The sequence below is a fragment of the Suricata suricatta genome, chromosome 10, assembly GCF_006229205.1.
Source record: "Suricata suricatta isolate VVHF042 chromosome 10, meerkat_22Aug2017_6uvM2_HiC, whole genome shotgun sequence".
Taxonomy (NCBI): Eukaryota; Metazoa; Chordata; class Mammalia; order Carnivora; family Herpestidae; genus Suricata; species Suricata suricatta.
The window spans coordinates 70,302,334-70,319,146 of record NC_043709.1 but is presented as its reverse complement, the minus strand read 5'-3'; the positions used below and the strand labels follow the sequence as shown (position 1 = coordinate 70,319,146).

The 16,813-nt window shown below is 34.7% G+C and overlaps 1 protein-coding gene across 9 annotated transcripts in view; it reads left to right on the top strand.

Annotated features, from left to right (window-relative positions):
• Window positions 1-16,813, top strand: part of PPHLN1 (periphilin 1) — a 150,131-nt gene that overhangs the window by 13,735 nt on the left and 119,583 nt on the right. For 6 of the 9 annotated variants that reach the window (XM_029954891.1, XM_029954888.1, XM_029954890.1 and 3 more), the window contains 2 exons: window positions 8,432-8,596; window positions 10,947-11,008. In XM_029954891.1, coding sequence (XP_029810751.1) covers window positions 8,432-8,596; window positions 10,947-11,008 — 227 coding nt within the window. Of the gene's footprint in view, window positions 1-6,171; window positions 6,252-8,431; window positions 8,597-10,946; window positions 11,009-16,813 lie in introns of all 9 variants that reach the window. The other 3 variants (XM_029954894.1, XM_029954893.1, XM_029954892.1) reach the window with 2 other exon arrangements.

Here is a 16,813-nt window from a genome sequence, read left to right as displayed (position 1 = left end):
AAATGCAGATTGTAGGTGAACATTGAAGTTGCTGATGATGACGGGAGTTGAGGTAAAAATGACAGGTGCTGGAAGTTTTCAACGGATGAAGACATTGTAGTCAAAGTAAACAAATTTATAAACATTTTCATTTTAATGTAATTTATGTGTGTATAAATGTGAAACAGAGGCTTCTTTATAAAATAATTTCATCAGCAGGAAGCAGATATGTTTTATTACTACAAGTGCATTTAAAATCAGACCAGAGGCACTCACTCAACTGTCTCTAAGTGCCTAAAGGTAAATCTGACTTTCCTAAATTCTCTTGCTATTTGGTTCCTCCTAGAGTGGGAGGAGCCTATTTTACCTTTCTCCTGAGAGCACAGAACCTGCCCAGAACTTGTAAGGCTTCATTCCTTTCTTTTTTTGAAAAAAGTTTAAATGTCATTAGATTTGTCCCTACATTCCCTCAATCAGTCTCTTTTAGTTTATAAATTCTTCTGTATTCCCACATATCCTTGTCAAGACTCAGATGCTTTTACTGGTGAACTTGACCTTCTGTTGGTTAGAAATTTAAAGCCTTCCCTTTCCCTCAGTTATGCGTCTTTGATGGCTTTTAGAAATTATCCCTTTGCCTTCTATGTTATACCTACATTTTAGTTAAATAAAGCACAGTTTCTTAAACTGTTTGGTGCCAAGGATCCCTTTGACAGTCTGGTGAAGCCTATGGATCCCTTTTCAGAGTAGAATTTTTTAAACTGTAAAATGAAATACACAGAATTAAAGGACTTATATTTGAATATATTTGAATATTTACACTTATATTTCTCAAACTATTAAAAAACAAATTTTACACTTATATTCTCAAACTATTAAAAAACAAATTTGTGATGTAGTAAGATGTACTTTAGTAGGCCAATAAATATTAAGAGCAAATGCTGAGGTTTCGTTACTAATATTTTCAAAATAACGAGAATAAATGGATTTTGAGATATGCAGTAGCTATGATGTGATATGAAAATATCTGTGATTTCTGTTAAGTGATGAAGACACAGATATTGCTATTATTTTGTTTTTGTTGCTACATTTGGGTGAAAAAAGTTAATTTTACATTCACATATGATTTCAAGGACCTGCTAAAATCCTTAGGTTAGAAAAGCATTTGATAAATTATACTAGAACAGAAATATAAATCAGTAAAGTTATAATTCCTGACTTTGGAGCTAATAATATAACTTATTTAAAGCTTAAAAATAACTTAGAAAGCAGAGATCATCTAATGTTATTTTATTTACTTATTTAAAAAATTTTTTTGATGTTTATGTATTTTTGAGAAAGAAAGAGAATATGAATAGGGGAGGGGCAGAGAGGGAGACAGAATCTAAAGCAGGCTCTTAGTTGTCAGCACAGAGCCCACAAATCATGAGATCAGGACCTGAACCAAAGTTGGACGCTTAACTGACTGAGTCACCAGGCAACCCCATCTAATGTTATTTTTAAAGTCATATTGGTATATCATATTGATTTGTACAAAAATGTTCACAAGCAGCATTATTCGTAAAAATCTCAAACTGGCAACAATCTAATGTCTAACAGTGGAACAGATAAATTAATTGTGCAGTTTATATAGCAGTGAGAATGAATGGACGATTTGCAAAATCAGCAACATGTATGAACCTCACAAACATCCTACTGAAAGAAAGAAGCCAAATACAAGAGTATATATTTTGTATATCCTGTTAAATAGTTTCAGAATAGGCAGGATTCACCCAAGAAAGTGGTTACTTTTGGGAGAGGGAAGTAGTGACTGGAAGAAAGCACAGGAAGGGGTGTGCAGTTTTTTTGAAGAGAGTAGTATTACACAGTGGGATTTCTTTGTGAAAATTTATCCAAGAGTACATTTATGATTTGTACACATTTTGTATGTATGTTATACGTCCATAAAAACTTAAAGTTTTGAAAAGGCAGATTATTATTTTTTTCTAAATATAAAACTAGTTAATCCTTTAAAATGTGGGAACACCCTCTCATTAGTGCCTGGGAAAAAGGCAGATAATGCTCTATTTTATTTTCTATATTTGGATTATTTTCTCTAACAGAAAAGCAGTTTTACTGCATTTCTTTTTTTCTCATTGTTCTCATTTACTCACTACTTATATTCAGCTATTAACATTTTATGAAAACATGCTTTACTGTGCCTTTATCAATCTATCTGTCCCTTATAAATATTTTTTTAATGCATCTAAATTTTCGAAATATTTCAGAGTAAACTGGACAACAATATGTATGCTTTTCACTAACTACATGGGTATATGTATCATTAAAGTGCAATTTTTTCCCAACTTTTTCTAAATGTGGAAATTACACATGTGAAACACAAATCTGAAGTGTTCATTTGCTGAGTTTTGATTTAGTAATATTCCTTTGTGTAGAGCTGCCCTAGGAGGTGTTTTCCTTTTTTAGCTGACAGAATTTCAAGAACTTTCTTTTTATTGTCATTATTTCCAGGGAGGAAGGGTCAGTTCTTGGCTATTTTCTGTAACAGTGTGTCCTGATTTTCTGGGACAGTTCCAGTTTCAGGTATTTGAACCATTATTTGACAAAGCTATTGAAATGCAAAAACGCCAATACTTCTTTGAAAATTCAGTGAGTGAATTAAATGATTTAAGTGCTACTAAGAAATGCATGTTACAAAAATATAAGTGATCAGAGAGGGAATCTCAAACTTTTGAAAGCAGAAGTCCTCCAGTGATGTGGTAGAATTTTTTAGTTGTGTGTGGTTTGTGTGGTACATTTCTGTTTAAAAAAAAAAAAGGGATGCCAGAAGTAACATAAAATTGATATAACAAAGTAGACTGTGTATTAGGTATGTAGTGCTTACTCTGTGCCAAGTGCTGTTCCAGGTGCTGGGAATAGATCAGTGAATTAAGACCAAGGTTTCCTTGCCCATGAATCTTGCATTCATACTAAATTGATTGTTTTAGGCAGTGATGGGATTAACTATTTACATGCTACTATACTTAGTTTGCTAGTAGGTTTGTGTGTTTTCGTTTTTTACTTTCTTATAAGGACAAATATTAAAGATATAAAAGTAGACAAAATAACAAAATGAACTAATTTCATTTTGAATTCAAATCATCCCAGTGGCAGTTACCAGCTCTTGGTCCATCTTGTTTTATCTGTGCCTCTACCAGTTTCTATCTCCCAGATTATTTTGAAGTAAATCCAAGATACTCTATTTCAAATGTAAACAAATATTTTAGTATGTGCCTCCAAATGATAAAGATGCTTATGAGGAGTTGCTTATCTATTAAAACTTTTCCTTTAAATAAAATGTTTTTGTGTTAGACTTTCTGCCAAGTATTACAATGTCAATGGAAACGTTTTTAATGTTTGTTTATTTCTGAGAGAGAGAGAAAGAGCAACAGAGTATGAGCGAGACAGGGGCAGAGAGACAGGGAGACATAGAATCTGAAGCAGGTTCTAGGCTCTGAGCTCTCAGCACAGAGCCCAAGGCAGGTCTCAAACTCACAAAACGTGAGATCATGACCTGAGCCAGTTGGAGGCTTAACTGAGCTACCCAGGCACCCCTGACATTGGAAAACTTTTTATTTATTTGTTTATTTTATTTATTTCAAAAATATTCTAATGTTTTTATTTATTTTTGAGAGAGAGACAGCGTGAGCAGGGGAGGGTCAGAGAGAGAGGGAGATACAGAATCTGAGGCAGGCTCTATGCTCTGAGCTGTCAGCACAGAGCCTGATGCAGGGCTCGAACCCACGAACCATGAGATCATGACCTGAGCTGAACCTTAACCGACTGAGCCCCACAGGTGCCCCAGAAAACTTTTCGAAGAAATGTGCTAATCCTCATAATTTGCCCCCAGTTAGTAACAAGACTAAACATTAGTGTGGAAAATGACATTAAATATTGAATAAAACAGAACTTGGTGCTTTTTACTTACTTAAAATATTTCTCATAAGAGGTAGTTCTATTAAATTGGAATTGATAGCAAATTAAGAAATAATTGCTTATTTTTTAAAAAAATTTTTTAATGTTTTATTTATTTTTGATACAGAGAGAGAGCATGAGAGGGGGAGGGGCAGAGAGAGAAGGAGACACAGAACTGGAAGCAGGCTTCAGGCTCTGAGCTAGCTGTCAGCACAGAGCCTGATGCGGGGCTCGAACCCACCAACGTGAGATCTGACCTGAGCCGAAGTCAGAGGCTTAACTGACTGAGCCACGCAGGTGCCCCAATAATTGCTTATTTTGTAACAAAACAATCACCATTTCAGATGTAAAAATTGTAAAATGAGTTTGTAAGTATCTTAACCTGATCAAATTTTCATTAGCATAAGCAAAACTGTGAACAGTCCTTATTTCACAAACTCAGAGGCCCTAATGGTAGGAATTGTTTTAGCTCCAAGATAGTGACCTATGTGAATGTGTAAATTTCATAGACCTCTAACTTCTCAAAAAAGTATGTATATGCAAGGTTTTGCTTTCTACATCCTGACAGAATAGATCATGATTAAAATAGGCTTAAAAATTTTTTAAAAAATGTTTTATTTATTTTTGATACAGAGAGAGACAGAGCATGAGAAGGGGAGGGGCAGAGAGAGAAGGAGACACAGAACTGAAAGCAGGCTCCAGGCTCTGAGCTAGCCGGCAGCACAGAGCCCGACGCGGGGCTCGAACCCACGGATGTGAGATCTGACCTGAGCTGAAGTCGGAGGCTTAACCGACTGAGCCACCCTGGCGCCCCTTAAACATTTTTTAAAAATGAATTACATACACTTTTTTATTTTGGTCTGATCATAACATTAATACTAATTTTTGGAGAAGCAAGTCTGATAGATTTGACACGTATTTTTGGAAATTCTAGTAACAGCCATAGAAAATTGGTACATGGTATAAATATGCAAATTGTATTAAATTGATATGGTCTGATCTTTAAAGAAATATTTTTACATTTATTTATTTATTTTTGTGAGGGAGAGTGAGACAGCGTGAGCAGGGAGAGGCAGAGAGAGAAGGAGACACAGAATCTGAAGCAGGCTCCAGGCTCTGAGCAAGCAGTCAGCACAGAGCCCGTTGCAGGGCTCGAACCCTCATATTGTGAGATCATTACCTGAATAACTGAAGGCAGACATTTAACCAACTGATCCACCCAGTCGCCCCTGGTCTGATCTTTTTAATGGAATACTGTACATATTTTTCATAATGAACTAAAGCAATGAAAATTGATTTCATTGAACTAAATTCAGATTATATGTCCAAACTCAAGATTTGAAATATCTGCATTTTATTTTATTTTTTAAAATGTTTATCTCGAGAGAGAGCGAGAGAGAGCAAGCACATGCAAGTGGTGAGAGGGGCAGCAAGAGAGAAGAGCGAGAATCCTAGCAGGTTCCGAGTTTTCAGCCCAGAGCCCGACCAAGGGCTTGATCTCATGAACCGTGAGATCATGACCTGAGCCGAAATCCAGAGTTGGCCACTTAGCTAACTAAGCCACCCAAGGTGTCCCTGAAATATCCGTATTTAAGTAATAGAAATGTTTTGATTTCATTGGGTTCATTTTTAAATTAATTGAAAATGATCCTATTATCCTTAATCTTTTAAGATATTCTTTAGAAGTTAGAATTTTTATTTCTGGTTTCTATATAACAGTGCCATTATTTTCCAAAATATTTCTGAAAGAAAGGCTCTAACCTTATCAGTACCCAAATCCTTGTGTATTTCTGTTAACATTTAGAGAGGAAAATTACGGGGCGCCTGGGTGGCTCAGTTGGTTGTCTGATTCTTTGTTTCAGCTCTGGTCATGATCTCATGGTTTGTGGTTTCAAGCCTCTTGGGAGTCTCTCTCCCTTTCTCTCTGCCTCCTCCCTGCTCACTTGGGCGTGCTCTCTTGCTCTCTCACTCAAAATCAATAAGTAAACATTAAAAAAAAAGAAAAGAGAATTCCATGTTTATAGCTCAATGTAAATTTGTAGGAGAATTTCAAACACTGATGGTATTTCTAGTCAGGTCAATATAAAATACTGATTGAAATTTTTTATTAACAAAACTTTTGAAAAAGAAATTCTGGAATCTTTGCCTATCATCATGAATTTTATTGGAAAGAAAAGTCCTTGCATGGTATTCCTAGATAAGATGGGAGCTTTCTGAAAATATTGTCTTGCTTTATCACAGACTTTTCCGGTCATCTTCATTTCTTGAATCTTTTCATATAACGAGGGAATTTTCCTTAAGAATAGATGCCTGTTATAGAGGTGAGATGGTAATAATGTACTTCTGTTTGAACAATCTCTAAACATAAAGGAAATGCCAGTTTGATCTTCATTGCTAGATACAGAGCTGTCATTTAGGAGTTTTTTTGTTTGTTTTTCTGTTGCTTATTAACAATTTTGGAAAGATTTCATTTTATTTTTATTTGGAAAAAACTATTAAATCTATGACTAAATGTAATTCAAGTTTTACTTCTTTGAAAGTTTTACCGTACTCATTTTAAAATCCTAAAATAACTTTGAATAGAGGAAAAGGTTGCTTTGTAAAGTAATAAGCGCTCTATTCATAAAAGTGTTTAGACATGCATACTTACATCACCATCCCTCAATGAATATATACAAACCAACAAGGATGTTATAGAATGGAATTGTATGGTTTCTTGGAATTGGAGAAATCAATGATTCTAATTTTATGAATAACAAATTTTGATTTAGAGAATGCTATAAATTATGTTGCTAATTTTGGCTTAATGTTTAGTTTTTTTAGTAGCTCAGTGTTTGCTTAGATTTAATTGAAACCTCTATTGAAAGATAATTTTTATAAGAGCCTGTGGGTTCATTTGTCTTCTGTTATATAAACTATAAAATATATGTTTTAATGTAATATCTAACATACTAAAAAAAGAAACCACCTTATAGCCCCATGGGAAAAATTAGATCATTTTAGTTCTTAAGTAGATATGAACTATTTTATTTTTTCTCAGCATATTAACAAATTTCCTACCCACTGGAAAATTTGAGTAAGACACAGTAATTAAATGATTAAATACTTGCAGTTATTAATGTTATTTAAGGAAGCAGACACTTTGAGGAATTGTTTTTCACCTAGACATTAAAAAGATAATCAAAACAACAAATGTTTTTGAGTACATATTGTGTCCTACACATTGTACTAAACGTTTTAGATTCTGCTTTTTATTTAGTCTTCACAACAGCTCCATGAGGTAGGTAATAGTATGTTAATCAATTGTGTTGATGATGAAACTGGACACAAAGATGGTAGAGTAATGCCCTGAATGTTAGGCTTTACTTTGAACTTTGTTTTTATTTTCTCAAATCAGTTAATTAAAATTAATCATGTCTTATACTTTGATTGCTTTCTAATTTCTTTCACATATATTTAATCTGATATTGATCGAAGACATACCATGAATGTTCCAGGTGAGATTATTTATAAATACATGTTGTGTAGCTCTTTAGTCCTTACTTGTTGATAACCATTTTGTTCAGGTATTTCATAGCAATTGCTAACCTAAGATAGGTGTTCTTCTCCCTCTGTCCAGTTTCCCACCCCCACAAAAAAAATTCATTTAGTTGCTCAACCTTTATTTTCAAGTTTATATATTTATTTTGAGAGAGAGAGAGAGCAAGAGCGAGAGCGAGCGCTTGCGCGCAAGCACATGGGAGGGGCAAAGAGAGAACCCCATGCTGGCTCTGCACCACCAGCACAGAGCCTGAGACTGACTCAGGGCTTGAACTTAGAAATGAGGAGATCATGACCTGAGCTGAAACCAAGAGTCCTGATGGGACTGACTGAGCCACCCAGGCACCCCTAATTGCTCAAACTTTAAAACACTAACAACTTACTATTTTGAAAATGAGTTCAAATTTTATATTGGGTTTTGTTTTGCTTCTAGACTGTGAAGTCAGAGGCGCTCTTCTCTCCAGTGCTTCTGGAGGGATAGCAGAATGTTTCCTCTTGATGGTTCTAGCTCAGTATTAACTCCATTTGCTGTTGCTAAAGTGTAAAGATTTTTGTATTTCTTCTGAATAGTATACTTAAACACAGTAGACTAAAGGTGTGTCTTAAATGATTTTGTTTTTAAAATTCTTAGGCAATTAAGATTAGAGCTACTGTAACATGCTTTCCGTAGTTTACTTTTTATTAAAATAATACTGTATTTTTTCTTTTGCTTGCGATTGATTTTTAGTATTGCTGCTTGTTATTTTAAACACCTGGCTTCATTGAACAATTTTATTTCCTTTAATCCATGTGAAAACCTTACTATTAGTTGTATTCATGTTATTTCATTAATGCATTTTTGTTTGTTTATACATTTACTCTATTTGATTAAGGATAAGAACTCCTGTACTTTTTAAAAAACCTTTCCAAAACCAAATAGAGAAATTAGTGATTTTTATATATTTCTTTTTGTCTGTTTTAGGATGGCTACCATAGAGTAGTTAATATTGTGCCAAAGAAACCACCACTGCTAGACAGACCTGGTGAAGGAAGCTACAATAGATATTACAGTCATGTTGATTACCGAGACTATGACGAGGGCCGCAGTTTTTCTCATGATCGAAGAAGTGGTCCACCTCACAGAGGAGTATGTAAATTTCCCCCGTGTACTAATTGTTATCTTTTATAAGTTTAAAAATCATGTAATTTTTGAAATTTATGTTACTGGCCATGAAGGCAGGTGAATAAACACTTCCTGCTTGATGCTCTGTTGACTTGCCTGCTAGAGCTGTCAAATGGGAACTGGTAGTGGAGAATCTTGGGACAAAGTAGGTAAGCCATTCTGGATAGCTCTATCTAAATGACATTAATTCCAACTAACCTGTGTTTTTATCCCCTAAATTGGAAAGAATTTGCAGAAGCAGATAAAGGTACTCTATTTATTTCCTTGGTACTCAAAAAGTGATGAGCAGGTGGTTACCATCTCTTACTGAAGTACTCACTTAAATTACTTTGTTTATTTTCATTCATGATGAAATGCTGTGGGTGAAGTTGGATTAAGGTTGTTGAGCTTTAGTCTCATTTTTGTTGTACTTATTGAAATCTACTTACTCAAATTAGAAAGCTCTCAAAATACTGCCTGTCCTATATATAATAAGCACTTTTTAAATGTTAGCTATTATTACCACTATTGTTGTTGTGTTTTGTTTCTTCTGATCGTCTTTAATACTCTAGAAGTATATATTTAATGTTGCGATAATCTTTCATTGAACTTGATTGCAACAATTCCTTGATGCAATTTCTTGACTTAGTTTGTGTGTTTACATCACTCCTCTGCTAGACTGTTTTCTTACAGTTTCTCTTTTTTCCCTTTGCCTACTGTATAATATTATTTACAGCACATATTCAAACACTATTTATATTAAAGTTTGACCTCACATTGGCTGTTGGAATTATTTTCCATACTTAACCCTTAAAGTGATTTACCCAGGGTTGTGTGTGTATATGTATGGAATTCTAGTTCTCCGATCACTACGTCATGGTGACCCTCCACAGTTCTAAAGTAGTAGTGGGACTGTTCAGTGTTTTCTTATAGTTTTAAAGTTTGGAGTGCACAGCTTCTTCCTCATAGAATCGATTTTTGTTTTGTTCAATTTTTAAATGTTGTGCTGTTCCCTTAGGAAATTTGGTGTAAAAAAGTAAACATGGCATTATCTTTATCCTAGAAATACTATACTTTGCCTTTGGAGCCATTCTTCCACATAGTCTGAGGAAGAAAAAATTTGGCCTTGCATAAGATTGTTATCCTCCTATGAAAACCCTTCTTACAAAAACTAAATTGTGGCCATTTAATCTAGATAGGGAATTTTGGATTTATTGGACCAATTTGTATTTGAACCCTCATGAATATGATTTTTTCCCCTAAAACCTTGTAGCATAATAGTGCCTCAACAATAGTTTTTGTTTATTACAAATTGTGTTCATTCATACTTATACATTTTCTCTTTAAATTCTCTTCAAACAAAAATAATTCTACTTGAGATCCTCAGGACTCTCATAATACTAAATTATCTTGAGTTCAGTTACATAAGCTAATTTTATCCAATATCTTACTGTAGCTGTTGAATTTCCTTTATCTTTCTTTTTTTATATTGTATTTTGTTTCTTTATATTTACTGTTGAGAAGGAAAATGATTAATATGGTACTCTTATGTAAGAATAGAGTATATCATGCTAAAGACAACGATGAAAATAGTACTTATTTTAGCTGAATAAGTATGATTATAAATAACTCACATATTGTTCTATATATAATTTTAAAGTAATTGGATGTGGATTACTGTGTGTGTGTGTGTGTGTGTGTGTGTGTGTGTGTGTGTGTTTAATGTACCTTTCAAATGTATCTATTTTAGAGGACAAAATGCTTTAATCTTAAACTTAGTGCCACATGTTGCTCTAATTTAACTTATCAGTAGGTAATGTTTTCCTATTATATTTCTAAATTATGGGTTTTAATGGGAGTCAAGATGAAAAAAGAAAATTTGAACAAGAAAAATGGGAAAGTAACAAATGTTTCCTGGTCTTGAATTTGAAAATTGGTGAAAGAACTTGACAGAAGGAAAATAGAAAGACATGTATGCTTGGTTTAATTTAAATTGAGCCTTTGTTCTTATAACAGTCTTTAGGTTTTGTGATCTTGGTGTATGATTTTGGCAATAAGGCTGTTAGGGCCTACCAAAGAAATAACTGTAAGAATTTTCATACAGATAAATGGTACCACAGGTTGTCAGTTTACTAAATTAGTTGTTATGGATGACTTGCTGTATCTTTTTTATTTTTCATGCCTTTGAAGCTCTGAGAAAGTTAGAGAGGTATTTTTGTCCTCATATTATTTTGGTTTTAAAGACTAAAGACTAGTTTCCATTAGTACTGTTAGATATATCCTACTTGACCAAAATAATATAAACAAATCTCTAAGTAGCTTTTTTGTTTTACAGGATGAATCTGGCTATAGGTGGACAAGAGATGATCATTCCATAAGCCGACAGCCTGAATACAGGTAAAAAGATAAACATAGTACCATAACTGCTCTGATGCCTGATTCAGAGATGTCTGCTGTTAAAATCTAACCTCACTGCTTATAGATGAATATTTTTAATTAGGATTTAAAATTTTGAAAGTAACAATCATTATGTTTGTGATTAATATAATAGCACTAATAGCATTCTGTATCATTTTGGATTTTGTAATTGATAATAAAAAATGTTTGAACTATTGGTATATTCATATCAAATTAATTATTATTCCTAATGTGTGATATGGATTTTAAAGTAACTATTTAATTAGAATGTTAAGGCTGTTTTTTTTCCCTCCAGAATATTTGAGTCATTACAAAGTTTCCTTTATTCTTAATTATTTATTTTGAAATATTTATTTATTTTTGAGAAAGAGAGAAAGCATGAGCAGGGGAGGGGCAGAGAGGGATAGAGGATACTAAGCAGGCTCTGTGCTGACAGCATAGATGCGGGACTCTATTCCATGAACTATGAGATCACGACCCAAGCCAAAATCAAGAGTCAGACACTTACCTGAGCCACCCAGGTGACCCCAGAGTTTCTTTTATTATAAGGTGGCATTCTCTTAGTTGCTTTATTTTGATCAGTAAAGTTCTGTTGGAAAGACACATTTTGGAAGGACCTGAGGCATTGTTAGCCTTGGTTAATTAAAGAGACATCTTATAGAATAGTTAGGAAAAAAAAAAGATGGACAGATTTAATCAAGATTTTTTTTTTTAATGGCTTCACAAAGGAAGTAGTAGAAGTTCTAAAAGAGCTTTTTAAAGATTCTTATGAACTGTGAAGAATGGGAAGGTGTCAACTGCTACACTAGGTGCCAGAAGTAGACAACAGGACTCAGTGGATTAGAGCAAAGCAGTTTATTACTCACAGCCCAGCAGTTATCAGGGGCATCGGTATGGCAGTGTTGGTTCCCTGCCCTCAAGTCCATTAGAGTGATGTGATGGGCAGAGACGGGGGCCATGCATGCAATGGGATGCACCACAGCTGAGGAACACAGCGTCAAAAGCTTGATACCTTTTTGTAGTAAACAGGAGGCAAGCAAGCCAGTACTTCTTTTCACTGAGACAGAGTTGTCACACAGTGGCGTGTCACTTGATGTATTTAATTGTATGACCAGCTATACAAATTGTTCAGTGTCAGCAGATGGTTAGGTCTTATGATTTGGAGTGCATGGCAGGGATGTGCAGGGATGGTCTGAACCCATGGCGGACCGCCTCTCTCAAAAGATAGAGAAAATAGATGCTGAAAAATACTTTTTTTTTTTTTAAGTTTATTTTGAGAGAGAGAGAGCAGGCATGAGTGGAAGAGGGGCAGAGAAAGGGAGAGAGAATCACAAGCAGCCTCCATGCTCGATCAGTGTGGAACCTGTCTCAGGGCTTGATCCCATAAACCGTGAGATCATGACCTGATTGGAAAGCAAGAGTCAGATGTTTGACTGAGCCACCTAGGTGTCTTGATATTTTAATAAAATTTAATTACAGTGTTAAACTTAACACAGTCATTATAAAGACTTTTAGCTAGAAATGGAGCAGAATTTCCTTTATCTGATAAATGGGGATTTGTACTGAGTGGTAAAGTTAGAAGCATTTGCTTTAAAATGAGAATGAAGCAAAGATGCCTGTTATCATTGCTTCTATTTATCATGGTAATGGAGGCCTTGGCCTCTACAGTTAGCCAAAAATGCTTCAAAGTTGTAAGGGTTAGAATGAGAGAAAATTATTTACAGATGATAAATTATCTATGTAGAAAATCCAAGAGAGTCTATCACTATTAGAACTATTAGGAAATTAGCAAAGTTTAGTGTAATAGCTATTAGCATAGCTAATTTAGTTTAAATTCTAATTTAGTTTAAAAATATTTACTATAACATAAAAACTATGAAAGGAGTGATAGGGGGCACCTGGATGGCTTAGTCGGTTAAGCGTCAGGCTTTGGCTTGGGTCATGATCTCATGGTTCGTGGGTTGGAGCCCTGTGTCAAGCCCCGCATCAGGCTCTGTGCTGACAGCTAGCTCAGAGCCTGGAGCCTGCTTTGGATTCTGTGTCTCCCTCTCTCTCTGACCCTCCCCTGCTCGCACTGTCTCTCTCTGTCTCTCAAAAATAAATAAAAAACATTAAAAAAAATTTTTTTTTAAAATTAAAAAGGAGTGATAGGAATAAATCTAACAAAATTGTGTGAGACCTATATAGATGAAATTGCAAGTCATTTCTGAAGGACGCTGAAGACCTGAATAAAGGGAGCAACATAGGGGTGGTTTAGTTGGGTAAGCGGCTGACTCTTGATTTTGGCTCAGGTCATGATCCCTCAGTTCATGGGGTCGGGTACCACATGAGCTCCGCACTGACAACAAGGAGCCTACTTGGAATTCTCTCTCTTTCCCCTCTCTTTGCCTCTCCTCTGCTCATGAGTGCTCGCTCGCTCTCTCTAAAAAGATAAATAAACATTAAAAAATCATTAAAGACAAAGGCACAACGTATGTGTGACATCTGTGGTTGGGAAGAGACTTATCATGAACATATCAGTTCTCAAATTCAGGTGTTCCTTTAGCTTGGTTCCATTCCAAATTCTAGAATTTTTTTCCATAAAAGTTGGCAAGTTGTTTCTAAAATTATCATGAAGGAGTAAAGGGCCAAATGGCAAAAATAGCCTTGAAAAAGATGTGAAGACTCCATATACCATATATCATAATTTATCAATATATAGTAATATAAACTGAAACAGAATGAGTCTAGAAACAAACCTGGATTATATCTAGGAATTTGGGATATAGCAACAGTGGCACTACAGATCAAATGGGGAAAGAATGAACTTTTCAGTAGGTAGTGCTGGGACAAGCTGCTGTCATTTGGGGAAAAAAGTGAAATTGAAAACCTGGTATGTCAAAATATCAGGTATAATAAATGTGAAAAGCAAAGTGCAAGAAAAACTCTTTTGATTAGTTCATGGTTTATAGTCACTCTAAGAAACAGTTCTCAGGTTGATTTTTAGTTATATAGCTCTTCAGTTCTTAAAATAATGGTATGTTTCTATCTTTATTTTCCCTTACTGGTTTTTTTTTAGCACTTTATTATTTTCTTATGTTTGTACATAATTTTACATAAATTAAATAGAAGATCATATATGGGAATCCTCTTTCCCACAGTCATGTTAACAGTTTGGTGTACTTGTTAATGAGATCATATTATACATACTGTACTATAAGTTTCTTTTGTTCTTCAGTGGCTTGTGGAAATCCCTTCAGGTTATTCAGTTTAACTTTCATTTGAATCTTTTTAATGGCTGAGTTCTATTCCAGCGTGTGGATATACCAAATAATATAGCTGTTCACCTATTGATGAATATTCACTTTGTTTCCAGTACAAAGCAGTGTCATAATAAATCTGAGTATATAATGTCATTGTGAAACAGTACTTTGGTTTCTATGCAATAGATTGTCAAAAGTGGAATTTCTGGGCTGCAGGGCAGATATATTTTACATTTTAATAGACAACACTTATGTTTCTATTTTTGAACAAAATCTTTACATTTTAATTGGGTTACTTAGTTTATTTTTCTTTCTTATTTATAATATAAATAGAATTTTGGAATTTTTGTTGTTGTGATTCCTAATTTCTTTTTTCTTTCTTTTTTAAAATTTAAATCCAAGTTAGTAACATGTCATGTAATAATTTCATGAATAGAATTTAGTGGTTCATCAGAATTTTGGAATTTAAGAATCGCTACAACTGTGTCCCATAGATTCTGATAGATAGTAGTTGTTTTTACTGATCCTGACATGGTATATTCTGTTCATTCTGTGATCAGAGAATGTTGCCTGCACTCGTACTCTGAAATTTTTTGGTATAGTTTATTGTATATGGTATATTCATTCATTTGATAAATATTTATTGGGAGACTGGTATATGTCAGGTATTCTTTTAGCTCCATGGATAAAAAAGATTGTCTTTTTAGCCTACGTTTTAATATGAATTATAAACAGATAAATAGTAAAACTTACTTTTTATGAAGAAAAATAAAACATGATAGCATAGAAAGGGCTTCTTCCATGTTTTCCTGCACCTTGGTGTGGCACAGCTTTTATATATTTCTTTAACACCTGAGGTGAGGGGCACCTTGGTGGCACAGTTGGTTGTGTTTGACCTTAGCTCAGCCAATGATCTCACAATTTATGGGTTCGAGCCTTGCATCAGGCTCTGTGCTGACAAGTCAGAGCCTAGAGCCTACATTGGAATCTGGTTTTCCCTCTCTCTCTGCTCCTCCCCTGCTCGTGCTGTCTCTCGTAAGTAGATATATGTTCAAAAAATAAAAAAACCTGAGGTGAAAGGAAGGGAGGTAGAGAATGTGGATGATGCTTGGGTGAATAATTGGGGTGGGGGCTCTTCCCTAAAAGCTCAGGCATCTTGGAAACTCAGGGCTGAACTGCAGCTTAATGAAATCTTGCTGAAACTAGTATTTGTTAAGATCTGTAAAAAGAACATGAGCTAGTTTTAGCAAAATCTAATATGTGTGTGTATGAAAATGGATGCTGCTTTTGAAATTCAGTGTTTGCAATGTCTCTTTTCATTTAAAGAAATACTCCCTATATTTTCTTTAAACGATTTTATGAAATTTTCACTGGGGCCCTGTATATATTAACAATTCCAACATTTCCTTTGAACTTTTCCATTAATTTACTTATTTCATGAGATAGTTGTAAATCACGTTGTGCCATCTACCTGACTCTCAAGCAGTTGTTTGCTTGTGGCAATCATTTACTGTACGTATCATTATTAATATGGGTGTGCTTTACAACATTATAGGCTTTTCTGGAGGCTTCATGTAGATTTTTTTTTGTTTTGTTTTGAGGTATAATCAGCATATTGTTCACATCCTTTTAATTGTTTTTGTTGTTTCCAGAGGCTTTATGTGAATTTTTTTGGAGGAATAATTGACATATTATATTATCCTTTTTGTTATTATTATTGCCATCGTGGTAAGTATGAAGTGATATCTCATTATGGTTTTTATTTGCATTTCCCCATTGGTTCATGATCAGCATTTCATGTGCTTATTGGTCATTTGTATATTTTCTTTGAAGAGTTATCTACTCCTTTTTGGGTCCATGATTTGTTGTTAATCCATTTTTTTAAATAGTTTATTGTCAAATTCATTTCCAATGAACACCCAGTGCTCTTTGCCACAGTGCCCTCCTCCATGACCACCACCTTCCCTTCCCCCCCTCCCCATCTCCCCCTCCAGCCCTTGGTTCGTTTTCAGTATTCAACACCTCTCATGATTTGCGTCCCTCTCTCTCCCCAACTCTCTTTCCCCCTTCCCCTCCCTATGGTCCTCTGTTAGGTTTCTCCTGTTAGACCTATGAGTGCAAACATGGTGTTTGTCCTTCCCCGCCTGACTTATTTCGCTTAGCATGAGGTCCATCCACTTTGCTACATATGGCCATATCTCTCCATCAGGAAGAGCTAACAATTATAAACATCTATGTGCTGAATTCAGGAGCACCCAAATACATAAAACAATCACAAACAGAAACAATCCTATTGATAAGAATGTGCTAATTGCAGGAGACTTTAATACTCCACTGACAGCAATGGATAGATCAACCAGACAGAAAATCACTAAAGAAACAATGGACCTGAATGACACAGTGGAACAGATGGAATTGATTGATATATTTAGAACTCTGCTTCCTGAAGTTAGGAAATTCACCTTCTTTTCGAGTGCACATGGCACATTCTCCAAGATGGATCACATACTGGGGCATAAAGCAGCCCTCCATAAGTATAAAC